This window comes from Megascapheus bottae, chromosome 5, assembly GCF_031878675.1.
Source record: "Megascapheus bottae isolate mThoBot1 chromosome 5, mThoBot2.hap1, whole genome shotgun sequence".
Taxonomy (NCBI): Eukaryota; Metazoa; Chordata; class Mammalia; order Rodentia; family Geomyidae; genus Megascapheus; species Megascapheus bottae.
The window spans coordinates 25,186,283-25,201,118 of NC_143513.1; the positions used below are offsets into that span (position 1 = coordinate 25,186,283).

At 39.9% G+C, this 14,836-nt stretch overlaps 1 protein-coding gene across 2 annotated transcripts in view; it reads left to right on the forward strand.

Annotated features, from left to right (window-relative positions):
* Positions 1–14,836, forward strand: part of Wipf3 (WAS/WASL interacting protein family member 3) — a 51,986-nt gene that overhangs the window by 21,492 nt on the left and 15,658 nt on the right. For both annotated transcript variants that reach the window (XM_090332817.1, XM_090332819.1), the window contains exon 2: positions 14,372–14,504. In XM_090332817.1, coding sequence (XP_090188943.1) covers positions 14,372–14,504 — 133 coding nt within the window. The remainder of the gene's footprint in view (positions 1–14,371; positions 14,505–14,836) is intronic.

Sequence of the window (14,836 nt, forward strand, 5' to 3'; positions counted from 1 at the left end):
GAATAGGGTTTAGAATGGAGAGAAATTGAGGACAGTAGAGTCGAGGGATTGCCTTCTTCATTAGAGTGGAGGGCGGAGCAGGGAGGCACTGAGGCTCTCACCTCCTTAACTTTTTTGTTTTGTCAGTCATGGGTCTTGAACTCTAGGCCTGGGCTCTGTCCCCGAGCTCTTCAATTCAAGACCTCAGCTCTACCACTTGAGCCATAGCGCCATATTTGTTTTTATGGTAGTTAATTGGAGATAAGAGTCTCATGAACTTTAGTGCCGAGGCTGGCTTTGAACCACTATCCTCAGATTTCAGCCTTCTGAGTAGCTAGGATTACAGGTGAGAGCCACCGTGCCTACCCATGACCTCCTTAACTTTGCAACCTAAGCCTCTCTCCCACCTCACTTTTCTCCCAGCCCTGTGACACTAAAATTAAACTTTGTTCCCACACAACATAGCTTTTCAGAAACTAAAGTGTATATGTTTCATAAAGAATCCTGTCAACATTTTCCAATTATTTAGTAATATACAAATGAATTTGTTTCTCATAATTTTGGTTTATGTCCTACCTAATTCCATTACAAAATGAGCCAATTGCTTTAAAAAAAAAACTGTGCTTATGGTTTATTTCCTTAGCCTTTTCTGGAACATTTGGCTTCTGCAGATGTTTTTTCCTCTGGTTTTTAAGGTGTCTGACTTATTTTTTTTACAAAATAAATCGATACCCTCTGTACAAGTGTCTGCCAATCCAAGGACAAGCACATTTTCTAGATTTTCAGTTCCTGTGGACAAACTGCCAGGTGATTTCAGTGACAGTGTAGGAGATACTTAAACTACTCTGCACTGAATAGCACTGACTACTGAATTGGGCCCATGAGTTAATTGAAAGCAGTATCAAAGCCTAGTTTCAGGCATTTGCTTTGCATCTGCATCCTTTGAGCTGAGCCATTCTCTTCTGCTATTACTGTAGGGATACAATGGGTTTCAGGAAGGACAGGATTAACCAATAAGCATCTTGTGACAAAAGGCAAACTGCCCCTCCAATAGGAAATGCTTTCTTCATATTGTCTTTTGGCAAAAGGACAACTGCCCCCAAAGAGAGGAAACAGCTAAACACCCAGGACAGACAAAAGCTAGGCAATAATGACATCTCTTCAGCTGTTCACGGCGGTAACAACTTCTGACGGCGGTAACAACTTCTGACAAGGTCTCTGAAACCCCCCAGAGAAGAAAGATCATGATAACAGTCAACTAGGCCATGTGAAATATTTTAACTCTAGCTACTACACTCCTGTTCCCGTGATCTATTTAAACCTAAAACTCAAGTCCATATTCTGAAGACAGCTGAATATAGGCTGTGCTGTCTTCCCAGGCTTGCCCTATCAGGCAATAAATCTCCCTTCTCTACCTTTCACCATATCTCTTTATTGAGCAGAAAAGTGTGAGTGGCAAGAATGGACATATAGAACTTGTGGAGTTCTGGCCCCAGGTCTAAAAAGTCAAATTTCAATGGAGTATTTTTACATTATGATTTTTTTCTCCAAAGTATTTTCGTGTAAACACTAGAATTTTTATGTGTATACATATATGTATACTTTTTAACTTCTAATAGACTATTTTGTTCACAAGCAAAATTAAACAGAAGTATAAAATTAAACAGTACTCAATCACTCCCTACCCTCCTCATTATGAACAACTGATGTTTCATCCAAATTTACGTTCTGTGTTTTGTTAAAGATCCCTCATCTTTAAAATTATCCTTTCGATAGTATTATTACTCATAATGAACTGAAAGGATTTTTTAAACTGTGATTTCTGATAAAAGTTTTATGTACTTATGCTTTACATTCGTATAGTATGGTCACATTTCCTGCTGGTGCAAATATTTTTGGCTTTTAGGGTAAAATTAAATATACCACAGAATGGAATAATAGCTGGCATGTTAAAGGCAGTTGAGACTTAGCTATGTTGATATTCTAGCCCTTTGAGAATCTTGTGACTTTCAAATGCCTTCTGGTCTTTGAATGACTTCTGCTCCAGCAGGGCTGTGCCCTCTTTTTTTTTTTTTCTTTCAGTCATGGGGCTTGAACTCTGGGCCTGGCACTGTCCCTGAGCTCTTCAGCTCAAAGCTAGCACTCTGCCACTTGAAGAAATTCATAAGCAGGTGGCTCTGAGGTTGCAGAAGTGCTGGTGACATCAGCCCACGCCACTCTGATTACATACAGCTTCACTCAGCAGCCCTAATTTTAGGATGTGAGAGACAGAAATACAGTTGAGAGGAGTGAACTAAAAATAGGCTGCCCTTTATCCTATTACGGTTCACTTCCTCAAGTGGTTGCAGTATTCTATTTAAACAAAATGCTTTCCCTGTCATAATTGCCATGAAGACCTTGTGAGGCTTGAGAAGAACAATGGAAGCCTACTTCTCGTGAATCATTGCAGCTGTCATGACCTTCAGTTTACTTCTGCTCTCCTCCAGAACTTCTGGCACGCAGTTAAACAGATGCTACTCTTTTTTCAGGAAGTGTTTTACTAAAAATATTCAAGGAGCATCATTAATGAAAATACGTTGTGAGTGATCCTTTAGTATACTCATGGGCATCTTCTGTTATTCTCCAGGCAAAAACATTTCCTTTGATTTTTGATTTATGCTATTATTTTAAAATTAAAGAGCAAGTGTGGTTTTTGTGTGGTAGGGGGTTGCATTTAGTATGTATAAGACATGGTGCTGAGTATAGGAAGAGAGGATTGAGTTATTATCATTCCTGCCTTAAGGAACTTCCAAGATGCTGCATCTGGCAGCAGAATTGCTCTCAGAAACAATTTTGGAGAAATAACTTGAAAAAAATGACAGGATGGAAGGTTAACAACTTACCTCATTTGATTCAATTCATTTTAACTCAATTCAGAAGAACTGGCTCCATGCTGGCGAGGTTAAGAGTTGACAGTGCTTTAGCTTGCTGCTAGATGATGTCCTCCTATGTTGTCCTTTAATGGCTACAGTGGTCAGTGTGTGGTCATTCATGATGCTTAGCATGGAAGAGTACAGTAAATCTACTGTATGAATGCTTTATAGAAATGTTTGGGGGTCTGTTTTTTTACATGTGTTCTGTTCTGTTTTTGATACGTTGTATCATAGAGGCTCCGAGTTCTATTTTGGAAACTATGAAGAATAATAAAAACAGGTCATAGCAAAGTAGGAATCCAGAAGTAAAGGTGCCTACAAGTTTTCCTAGAATGAAGTAAGTTTTCCTGATTTCAGAAAACTTTGAAGGACTTCAGGTGTCCTAGGGTCATCCAGTAAAACATCTGATCCCATCTCCTCCATATCTCAGGGTCAGAACATCTTAGATATGCTCACATTACTGGAGTAAACTCCTAAAATGTATTTCTGTTACACAATAATCTATGTGTGTATATAAAATGTGAAAGGAATTATTCATTCTAACTCTTTAATTAATGTAGGAGTCTCTGTTTCGTGAATTTCCTTAGGTGGTTTAAAGAACCACTTATCTCTAAACCAGGATGATTTCAACAACCCAAATGATGACTGAAGCAAGTGTAGCTTGAATGAATAAAAAGTTTCAGTAGAGGTTTGCTTATAGAGCAGTGGATGACTGTGAAGGACTATTTACCTCACTTGACCCAAAACTCCTGAAGAGCTATCATCTAGAATCTCTTGAACCCCCTCAAGCTACCAACAATCTATCCCCCTACCAAACTCTCATTGATATGGCTCTAAGTCTATGAAAGAAACAAAGACTTAGCGTTCTATTTACTGTAAAAACATGTGGCAGGAAAAAAGCATGCGATTGGGTCCAAGAGTGTAGCCTAGTGGTAGAGTGCTTGCCTAGCATGTACAAAGCCCTGGGTTTGATTCCTTGATGCCATATATACAGAAAAAGCTGAAAGTAGTGCTTGAGAAATCTCAAGGACAATGCCTAAGCCCCAGAACTGGCAAAAAAAAAAAAAAAAGCATGTGATAGAGTTGGTTACTCAGGGAGCAGAGAATAATTACTTGTGCCTCCTACTGTGTGACTGTAAGAAAGCAGTTAAGAATTCCTGAAAAAAAAATATTTTCAGGGTTACTATTTATGAAGCCATGTTATTTTGTATAATTAATTACTTTTTTTTTTTTTTGCCAGTCCTGGGCTTGAGCTCAGGGCCTGAGCACTGTCCTTGGACTTTCTCAAGGCTAGAGCTCTACCACTTGAGCCTCAGCACCACTTCCGGCTTTTTTCTATGTATGTGGTACCGAGGAATCAAACCTGGGTCTTCATGTATGCTAGGCAAGCACTTTAACCACTAGGCCAAACTCCTGGCCAACATATTTTTTTATTCCATTTTTTTCCTTGAGACTGGTAACCTATGGTAACCCCTTTCTTACTCTATTATGTTGCTTGAAGACAGTGTCTTTCTTCAACGCTTTTCTCTTCTGAAGTTTTAGGTTTTCTTCATTTTTATTACATATTCCTCTGCTTGTAATTTATTCCGTTCTTTTACATTTTTAACTAGCTGTTTTATAGGTCTGCTACACAGCTGTCTTCCGGGGATTTCTTTTTTTCATCCATGGCTTTAATCTGGGGAATGTAAGCTTTAAAACAGGAAAAGGTGGGAGTCGGGTGGAAGCTATTAAAGGGAGCTGATATTAATAGCTAACATTTATTAGGTAATTACTAGGTGTCAAGCACTGTTTTAAACTTGTTATAAGGTTACCTCATATAATCTTCACCATAACTTATGTTGTGCCTGCTATTATTCTTTCTAATTATTACAAATAAGAAAAGGGAGGCAGGCCTGATAATAAGTACTAGATAATAAGTATTAGATCTTAGATCCCATTCAAGATGGCAGGACTGTAGGGATTCTTAATCTACCAAAAACACTTGACTCCTGGAAAACTGAACCTTAAGTGAAACCTTGGGTGGTGGGGGTAGGGGGGAATGGATAGAATGAAGAAGCAAGCCAGATCAACTCTTTACACTAGACTACAGTGCCTTCTCAACATCTGACCAGTGAAGTCGCTGTTGACAGCTGAATAAATACCAGAAGCCATGGCTCAGACAAGAAAAAGGACGTCAAAGAAAAGGACTATAGAGACACTAGATGTGACTGTTCAAGTAGGATGTGAAGGATCACTTGAAAACCAAAGAAGGACACTTTGAATGGCAAGTAAAGAAGGACAGGCCTCCAGGTTTCATTGACAGGGTCCCAGAATAACAGTGGGAGGCCAAGGGTGCTTGTAGAGTTAAATGGTGATCTGAAGACCCAACCCCAGTCAGTCTTGAGACCAGATACTGGAATGATCAGACCTTTATCTGTGCTCCTTTTGGGTAAAGCTGAAAGCAAATTTCTCAAGGATCCAAGGCAAGTCCAAACCTGGAGTCGTTTCTTTTTAACAATTAACTAATAGGCAATTTATTGAACAGTTCACAAAAAAAGTACAAACTGCAAAGAGCATTCTATATTCATAGCTATCATGCTAATACAAATCAAAACAACATTGAGATTTTACTCACTCCAAATGCAAGTCTGGAGACTTCTATTGTACTTTCTATTACAAAAGGTCTAAAGCACTAGCTAGGAAAAACAACATCAGCAACAACAACAACAACAAAAATCTAAATTCATTTACATCATCATCCATAAGTTAGCTTGTGCCACCTTGGAAACATCTTGCACTTGCTAGAAATTTTGAGATTTTTTTTCCTCTTAGTTATCAAACTGCATCTTCGTTTTTGTTACCTTGGTCTTCTCCTTTACATGAACAGTGTTTATAATCACTATTATTTCAGAGTTAACAAGGGAAAGCCAAGTAATGAAACCTTACATTGTTGCCAGAAAGGAGGCATGAAAGGAGAAGAGGACCCAACTCTCAAAAAGAAGTAGGCTAGCAGGGTTGGCACGTAAAAGGCTCTGTGTTACCTGACAAGGGAGTTTCAGGTACAGGTAATTTACAGTTGAAGGTATCAGCCACCCAGCCTAGGGTTACTCTGTGCAGTTTCCATTTTAAGAGTTCCCAGTGACCCCCTGCCAAAGCAGCTGCTGGCTCACATTTAATTCACTCATTGGACTATTCTCAGCGTCCGTCATCACCCTTGGCTGTCAGTTCTGGCTCTAGCAAAGGTCTTGTGTTTAGCTCTATTTCTTTAACCCTGTCTAAATCTATGTCCCCAACCTCCCCCCTCTCACTTTTTTCCTTTTCCTTCTGCAGTGCCCCCTCTCTACCACTCTTCTCCATGCTCTAGCTCTTGCACTTCTTTGTGAAGCAACACTGACTGTGGTCTCAGGCCAGAAAGTTGTGCTTCCTCACCTGCATACTTGCAGTTCTGCCTTGAGTTTCCTGAGTCATTAGAGGCAAAGCCAGATAGCTCAGTGGTTAGGAGAGCTAGAATTGCATGGGCTTAACACTCAGCATGATAAGCTTCCTCTAAATGTCTGTTTAAACACTTTTGCTTCAGCTGTAAACTGGACAGAATGCTTCCAAGCAGAACATACATCACAGTGTTGTTCAATGATACCCAAAATGAGTTAAGACTCTCAAAGTACTAGAAACATGCACACAATGCTTTCCTAGTTCTTCATAATTTGCTATTATTGTCACTACGTCACCCTTTACATGTTGTAGCCCCTCATTAATTCCTTCCCATAGGACTTCAAAATTACCTCTGTGAGCACAATAGAAAAGAGAAAAGGAGGCAGGTCTTCATGGAAGCCTTGCAGTTTCAAATGAAAAGAAGTCTGTGAGTGCCTTGAGGTTTCAAGCTTGGGTGAGTGGCAGAAAGTTTATAATAACTTTGGGAATGGTGAGAGTAAACGAGAGGGTGAACTAGAATGGAAGACAATAGTAGTATTTCCATTTAACAATCAGTGAGGGGCTTGAATTCAGGGAGTCCTCATGCTTTTGCCCAACTTTTACATTTTCACACACCTGTTAATGCATTCTACCACTGGAGCACACATCTACTTCTGGCATTTTGCTGTTACTTGGAGATTATAGTTTCATGGATTTGTCCTCTAAGGCTGGTTTGAGGCCTGTTTCTTTTTCATATTGTTAATTTATTTTTATCTTCAAGAAGAAGACATTAAGTTTTTAAGATATAACTCAATTGCATTATTTATTAGCTAATCATCAGTCTGTTTCTCTGACTCCAGGCCTTGGTCTCAGCTCCTCTCTTTCTCTCTCTTTCTTCTTTTATGACAAGATTGTTCTTTCCATGTTCATTGTAAGAGTTTAAATTCTCTCACAATTTGACATTTTAAAAGTTTGGGATTATTGGCATCATTGAAAAAGAGAATGGCACTCAACTAAACTGACATTTCTAGGTACCAAGTAGCAACAGGACAGAAAGTGAGAGGATGGCTTGAAAGAATCAGGGCTGTGGAATAATCTTAAAGGTTAGCAAGTTTTGTGGAAAGAGCCAGATTCTAGGGATAGCAGAGTAAAAGATTAAGGTCTCCAGTCTATATGGAGTTCATTTTAACAAATTAATGAACGATCACTCATGCAGTCCCTGGTAATAAAATGTTAAGACGCTTAGTTTTTGCACTGAAAAATACAAGGGTAAAGGCTCATACCAATAGACCACTAGACAAGAACCAAGCAATGTAGTAGAGTCACCAATGGTGTGCTTTGATGTCAGGGGGTTTTGCTTATTTGAGGAAGTCAAAGACTAGACTTGATAAAGGAAACTTTTCTTTGGCAGCCAGAAGGAAATTTAAAAAAAAAAAAAAGTTTGGGCCAGGCACTGGTGGCTCCTGCCTGTAATCCTTGTAACTCAGGAGATCTGAGGCTTGCACTTCAAAGTCATCTTGGGCAGGAAAGATTGTAAAAGACTGCAATTAACCACCAGAAAACTGGAATTAGAGCTGTGACTTAAAGTGGTAGAATGCTGGCCTTGAGCAAAAGCACTCAGAGACAGCACCTAATCCTGCGTTCAAGCTCCATGACATACAAAAAAAAAAATGGGGGACTGTGGCAAGGATAAGGTGAAATATGACTAGAAAAGACAAGACCCTGAGCATGGATAGAAGAACAAATGGGAGAAATCCAGATCAGGGGAACAGGCGCCTAGAAAGAATTAGGAAATACAAAACAGTGTGGGAAGGCCCTATGGGCTGGGTACCTTGCTTTGGTAGAGAGTAACAGGTCACTGGAGCACTGTGCAAAGAGAGCTCAGGAAGCCCTCTCAAATAGAGACTAGGAGCCTGCTTTAGAAATCTGCAAAGAAGCTGATGTCTAGAAAATAAGTGATAAGGTAAAAATGTACACACATATGCATTCCTAATGCTATATACATAAGCATGTACATACATGCTCTGAGATCAAGATCGTGATTGTCTTACCCTACTCCATCACTGGCACACACAATTACTATGACAATGCCTAGTAGAGAAGCAGGATTCAAATCTTACATATTATTGAGATACATTAGGAACAAAGCAGTTTTTCTCCACTGATTGCATGTGTGTAGGTGGGGGTGAGATCGAACTCAGGGCCTCATGCTCTTGCTTAGCTTTTACTGCTTATGACCTTTCTAACACTTGAGCCACACCTCCACTTCCAGCTTTTGCTGTTCATCTCTTAGATTTGTCTGACCAATCTGGCTGTGATCCTCAGATTTCAACCTCCTGTGTTGCCATGGCTACAGTTTAAAGCTACAGGTGCCACTACTGATTTTTATTTACCATTTTGTGTGTGTGGGGGGGGGGTCATGGGCCTTGAATTTAGCCTGGGCACTGTCCCTGAGCTCTTGAGCTCTGGGCTACCACCCTATCCTTGAGTCAAGCCCCACTTCTCATTTTCTAGAGATTTATTAGAGATAACAGTCGCAGGTCCTTTTGTGCCCAGGCTGGTTTTGAACCTTGATCCTAAAATCTCAGCCTCTGAAGTAGCTAGGATTACAGGCGTGAGCCACGGCGACCAGCTTATTTACCGTTTTTTAAATTCTTCTTTCTGGCAATTTCCACAAACTACTTTAAAGTTTATTTTCTCAGGTAAAATAACTGTCTTGTGCTTCCTCCAACCCACTCCAGTCCTAGAACGTGAACTCAGGTCCTGGGCTCTGTCCCTGAGCTTCTTTTTTGCTCAAGGCTAAAATTAAGTATTGCGATTTTAGATTATATTTAAGGAGTGATTGCCCTTCAGTAAGACTTCATTGTAACATTTGTATTTTTTGTAATGCCAGCATTTGTGGGTAAACACAGGGTAGCAAATGAGAATGTGGGCAATCCTAGGTGGTGGTGTAAATGCAGACTTGGAATGTTGTATTGTAAACCTCAGAGGCTGTGAGTGGAGGATGACAGGTGCTCTGCTGAGGATATGTTGCTCTAGCAATAAAGACAGAGCTCTTCATCTGGTCTTCCAGGATCCAGGGACTCCTTGGAAGATTGCCAAGAGGCAAATGTAAACCAGTCATTAAGATGAAGTCAAGCCAAGACCTGGAAAAAAGTTTCAGTACCAAATGGAAAGTCTGGGCTAGTTTCATGGGACCTTGTAGGACAAGAGGGGATTTGAGCTAGAATTCTGAGAGCAATAGGGAGACTGAAAAGAGCTTTATGTTTCTTTGGGTCTGGATAGTAAACAAAAAAATGCACTAGGTATTTAGGCATATATACATTGTGAGACCAAAGGATACTCTTAGGAGAAGAACACAAAGGCACAAAACCTATGGGTATCTGATCATAGCAAATAATCTTTATTAAAATGAACTCCAGGGAATAAAACAAGGGGGAGGGTTGGGTTGTTGCTTTTCCTTTCTTTTTTTCTTTTCTTGTTTGTTCATTTAGCTGTCTTTGGGAGAGTGAGGAGGCCACAGAAATGATGGGACAAAGCTGAAGAAATGCAGCAATGGTACTCACTAGACACTCCTTGGGAAATGACCTATACAACATGTGGGAGGGAACAGGCATGAAAAAAATGAGAGCAACTGAAGGAAGGAGTGATGTTCAAAAAGAAATGTACTCATTACCTGACTTATATAACTGTAACACCTCTGTACATCAACTTTCTGGTAACAATTTTAAATGCATTTATTTTATTTTTTTTTTATTTTTATGTTGAATTCTGGGCCTGGGCACTGTTCTTAAGCTCTTCAGCTCAAGGCTACTGCTCTACCATATGAGCCACAGTGCCACTTCCTGTTTTCGGGTGGTTAATTAGAGAGGAAAAAGTCAGGCAATCTGCTTGTGGGGATAAGAGTCTCACAGACTTTAGTGCCAAAGCTGGCTTTGAATCTTAATCCTCAGACTTCAACCTCCTCAGTAGCTAGGATTACAGGTGTGAGCTACCGGCTCCTGGCTAAAAATGCATTTAAAAATTTTTTTATGGAGGAGTGTGACATGATAAATAGAATATCCCTTATAGTGATCATTCTATATGTGGGGAACAGAAAAGCAAGAGGAAGGAAGAGCAGGTAATGGACTCCAGAGGTGATGGCTATCTGTCTAAACACAGCATCACAGGGATGGAGAAGAGGAGCCGAAGAAGAAAATGGCAGGAGTTAGGAGTGAAAACAGGGAAGCCTAAGTTGGCCCCTAAGTCCTCTGGCATTGATCGTAATGCTTTTGCATCTATACTATAAGTTATACTATGGGATGAGATAAGATAACCTCTAAGGATAGGCTTTTTATAAAATGTGCTTCACTTCCAGCTAAGGGAGCAACAAAGAGCAAGCAAGCTCAGTGCTTTGGGGAATGGAGTTTTAATTTTGGACTTTAAGACAAAGGATAGTAGGAAGTGCATTGATTTTGCTTGAAGATTTAAATTACATCCTTGATTTCTAAATGCGAGATATAGTACATCGGGGTCACAGTATGCCTCCTTCTTAAGCAGCTTGACATAGTCATATTTGGTGTGCAAGGAACATTGTGTCAGACCTCACATGGGAGAGTTAGGAGATTTTGTTCTGGATATATTTCAGTCTCTCTTTTATATCCCAAGTTCCCTGTGATCTCTTACCTAAATGACAGCAGCAGGCAAGAATTATGCCATTCTCCGTGTCCTTGAAATTCAGACCTGAAAATGAACTGTGTGTACCCCAGCAGCTGAGACCTGTCTGCAATCAAGTTTAAGGAGGTTGGGGTAGGCTGAAGTTGCAGTGATGAACAGGTTTATATGCTTGGAAGCCTGTGTATCCGTTTTCTATGTAACAGCCACCATGGAGGCTATTAAATTTAAAACAATTTGGGTTTAAACAGGGAGCCTGAGGCTCATGCTATAATCCTAGCTATTGAGAAAGATGAGATCGAAAGACTGTTGTTTGAAGCCAGCCTGGGTAGGAAAGCTCTTGAGAGCCTTATCTCCAATTCAGCACCCAAAACACTGGAAGTGGAGCTGTGACTCTTTGACCAAAAACAGCTCAGGAAAGCATCTAGGTCCTGCATTGAAGCCCCAGAACACACACACACACACACACACACACACACACACACACACACACACACACACACACACCATAAAGAACTAGGATGAACTTAATAGATTTTTATTGAATTTTATTTGTCTGTCATGGGCCTTGAAGAGGCATAATTGCTATCCCTGAGCCTTTTTCCTGAAGGCTCACTCTACCACTTTGAGCCAATCCACTTCTGGTTTTAGAGTGGTTAATTGGAGATGAGTCTCACAGACTTTCTTGCTTGGGTTGGCTTTGAACTATGATCCTCAGATCTCAGACTCCTGGAGTATCTAGGATTACAGGTAAGAGCCATTTATTTCTGCCTCACTAAAGGTTTTTTAATAGACATCAGTATGAAACTGACATAGCATAATAGTATCTAGGTGACAAATAGCAGAATGCATGCAATCTGGGTTTGACTGTCATCTCTTTTCCTAAACTTTATAAGGTGGCTGAATCTTGTAGTAGAAAGAAATAATATGCAAAAGCTTTTATATGTTATCAAGATAGAAGGAAAATCCTTGTATTAATTTTTGAGGCTTGCTGTAGGCAAACTGAGTGACCCAAAGCTGTGTGTGGAACCCAGTAGATGTTCATGCTCCATATCACTTTTCACAAGAATCAGAAATGACCTTTGCATCACATTCTTTGTGTGTTTTTAAAATAAACATCATGGAGCATGGATTTTTCCATGAGGAAAGTGTCCCATAGTGGCTTTTTCTCTGCTGATTATATTTTTAGTGAAATTTCTAGTGATCAGGATTTTCATAGAATAAAAACATTCAAATGAGTATTTAAGAATCTTCTTTCCTCTTTTTGTACCCTGTAGCCATGGTAATAAGAATTCTTAGAGTTGCAGAAGCTATTTTAAAAAGCAGATTATGGTTGAATTGTTGATCAATAATGCAAATAAACTTCAAACGACTGTCTTTGTACAACATGTCTATAGCGTGCAAATGAATATGTCCTTTTATACAAAATCCTTTAAACAGATATAGTTACCACAGCCATGAAGGGAGCAGTTCTTCTCCGCTTTTGGTAGAGGAGAGAGTATGCCCTCTAGCAGAAGGGCATAGAACACACATCGGGACAAAAAAGAAAGCCTGAAGTCAGATAAGCACTTGTGAGTTTGGGGCAGAGTGGAACTGCATTTTGTGAATGTTTGCTGGTGTAGAAAATGTTTATTCACAGACTTGTCAATTTGAATCCCAGAGACTTATGGAGGCACATGCCTGGTAAGTACTAAAATGAATGTCACTACTTCGATGTGACTTCTATAGTGCTCTCCTGAAATACCTGGGCTGGGACAAGGTCAGAGAGTGAAGGTTACAGTTTAGTAATAAACAGTAAGATGAACCCTCTTCCAGGGGAAGTGAAGGCAGGGCTTTCTCATTATTCCAGGTGTTTCTTCTAAACAGAAGAATGAACCATTCAAGCCCTCGCCTTCCCCACCATCTGAATAGGGCTATGAATATCATTATAGTTCATCACTATTTATCTTACACATAGGAAGAAAATTATAAATAACTTCCTTTCCCATATTTCCAACCATAATACATAAATGGGGTTTCATGAATAAGACTTTAAAAATCTCAACCTTTGTACTTTAAAGTGATTTCTGATATTAATTGCTTATATTATATATTTTAGAAACATGTTATATGGGAATGACCCTGATATATGTATGCCTTACATATACATTCTATCTATATCATATAAATATGATTATATATATGTACATTTATCTCTACATGTAAATATACCCAAGGAATGAACTCTGAAGTTTCTGGCTTACAACTGTCATATTAATCACCATCCATAAGCCCCACTCAGCATTTCAGGAAACATGTTTCCAAGCAACAGGAATCAGGCCTGCTGGATGCAGGGTAACCTGAGCTATAGAGCTATGGAACCATCCATGAAAATATGGACTCAGCATACTTTAGCCTAGACTATGGTGGCCTTTATTTCTAGTCTATGAGAATACAGAGCCAAGGAGTTTCTAGTCAGCAACATTACCTTTCATTTTTCTGAACAGAGAATAATAACCACAGCAAAGATTTGTAAATCCCAGTTACACATCAGGGGTAATCTAATATCTCACTTTTCCCTGGAAGCCTGCTCAGCCTTATAAGGTCATTTTTACCTCTCCATCATCATCTCTGTGGGATAGTGGATTTGTAGTTGTGTGTTGCATACTGTGTGTCCTGAGTTCCTTGCATATGTTTACACCTTGGAGAGCAAAACTGCTATCTTATACCTCCTATGTTTAATTCACTCACTCACTCATTTACTCATTTATCTATCCAATAAATCATTTTTTCAAGCCTATCTCAGGCCACTTTCTGAGCTACTTGTTGGTGCACAAAACAGAGGTATATTTTCACTGCTAAGGAAACCTTCATTGTGATGAACATTAAATCCATAGCTTCCAGTGAACATTTTTCACAATGCAAACTTATATCCCATGATAAATAGTAGAGAGAGGAATACGATATCCTAAGACAAACAATGCTGACTTTATTTATATTTGGGGCCAGAAAAGACCTGCAATTTGATGATGCTTAAATGGAAGCCCAAAAACACATGGTATTGTCTATGCAACAGGGACTCAATTATTTCTTGCTTTGAGAAGTGATTAATCATCTCTAAGTTCATATGATGTAAATCTCCTAACTGCAGAGAATTCGCTTGCCCATGTCTTCCAATGAAATTCCTTCCTTTTCTCTTATTACCAGCCTCCCATACAGTTCTTTTTTTTCCCCCTTCTGGTAACCCTGTTCCTTGTCAGCTCGAATTGCAGTGTGGATAGTGCCCAAGGCAGTCTCCCCTGAAACCTGAAGATGATTGCATCTGTAAGGCTGGCCTGGGGAATGGGCATGGAAGACAGAGAACTATGGCAAGAAAAGCTCCCACCAGATAGGGTGTCTTGCTTATCTGCAAATAGTATATGTATGCCATTAGTGAAATCCCTCTTCTTCCCTTACAGGTAAGCACAGACACTTCCAGCCTTAGAAAGCCAGATCTGAAAGGCCGGAGCGCGCTGTTGGCTGACATCCAGCAAGGAACTCGCCTGCGGAAAGTCACACAAATCAATGACCGCAGTGCCCCTCAAATAGAAAGTGAGTAAACAGCTTAATCAGACTTTTCAGGAGCCTGTGGTGGCGCAGGTGTGTAAGACACAGCCAAATATACCCCTGGCTGCATTTGTGACCAGGCCACCTCAAGTGGGTGAGAAAATCCCTGCTTATGTTTTTGTTGTTGTTGTTTGTCTATTTGTCTTTTAATCCATGCTCTATGGATAAGAGCTGTGTGACTGGATTTGTCATCTAATCTTCCCAATGTCAAGTGGGTAAGATTAACCCCACATCTACTTTGGAGTGTGACAGTGGGGGTGGTCCAAAGGGAGAATGGCTCGCTCAGCTCTGCTCATGACTCTCGTCTTCTCTCTGAA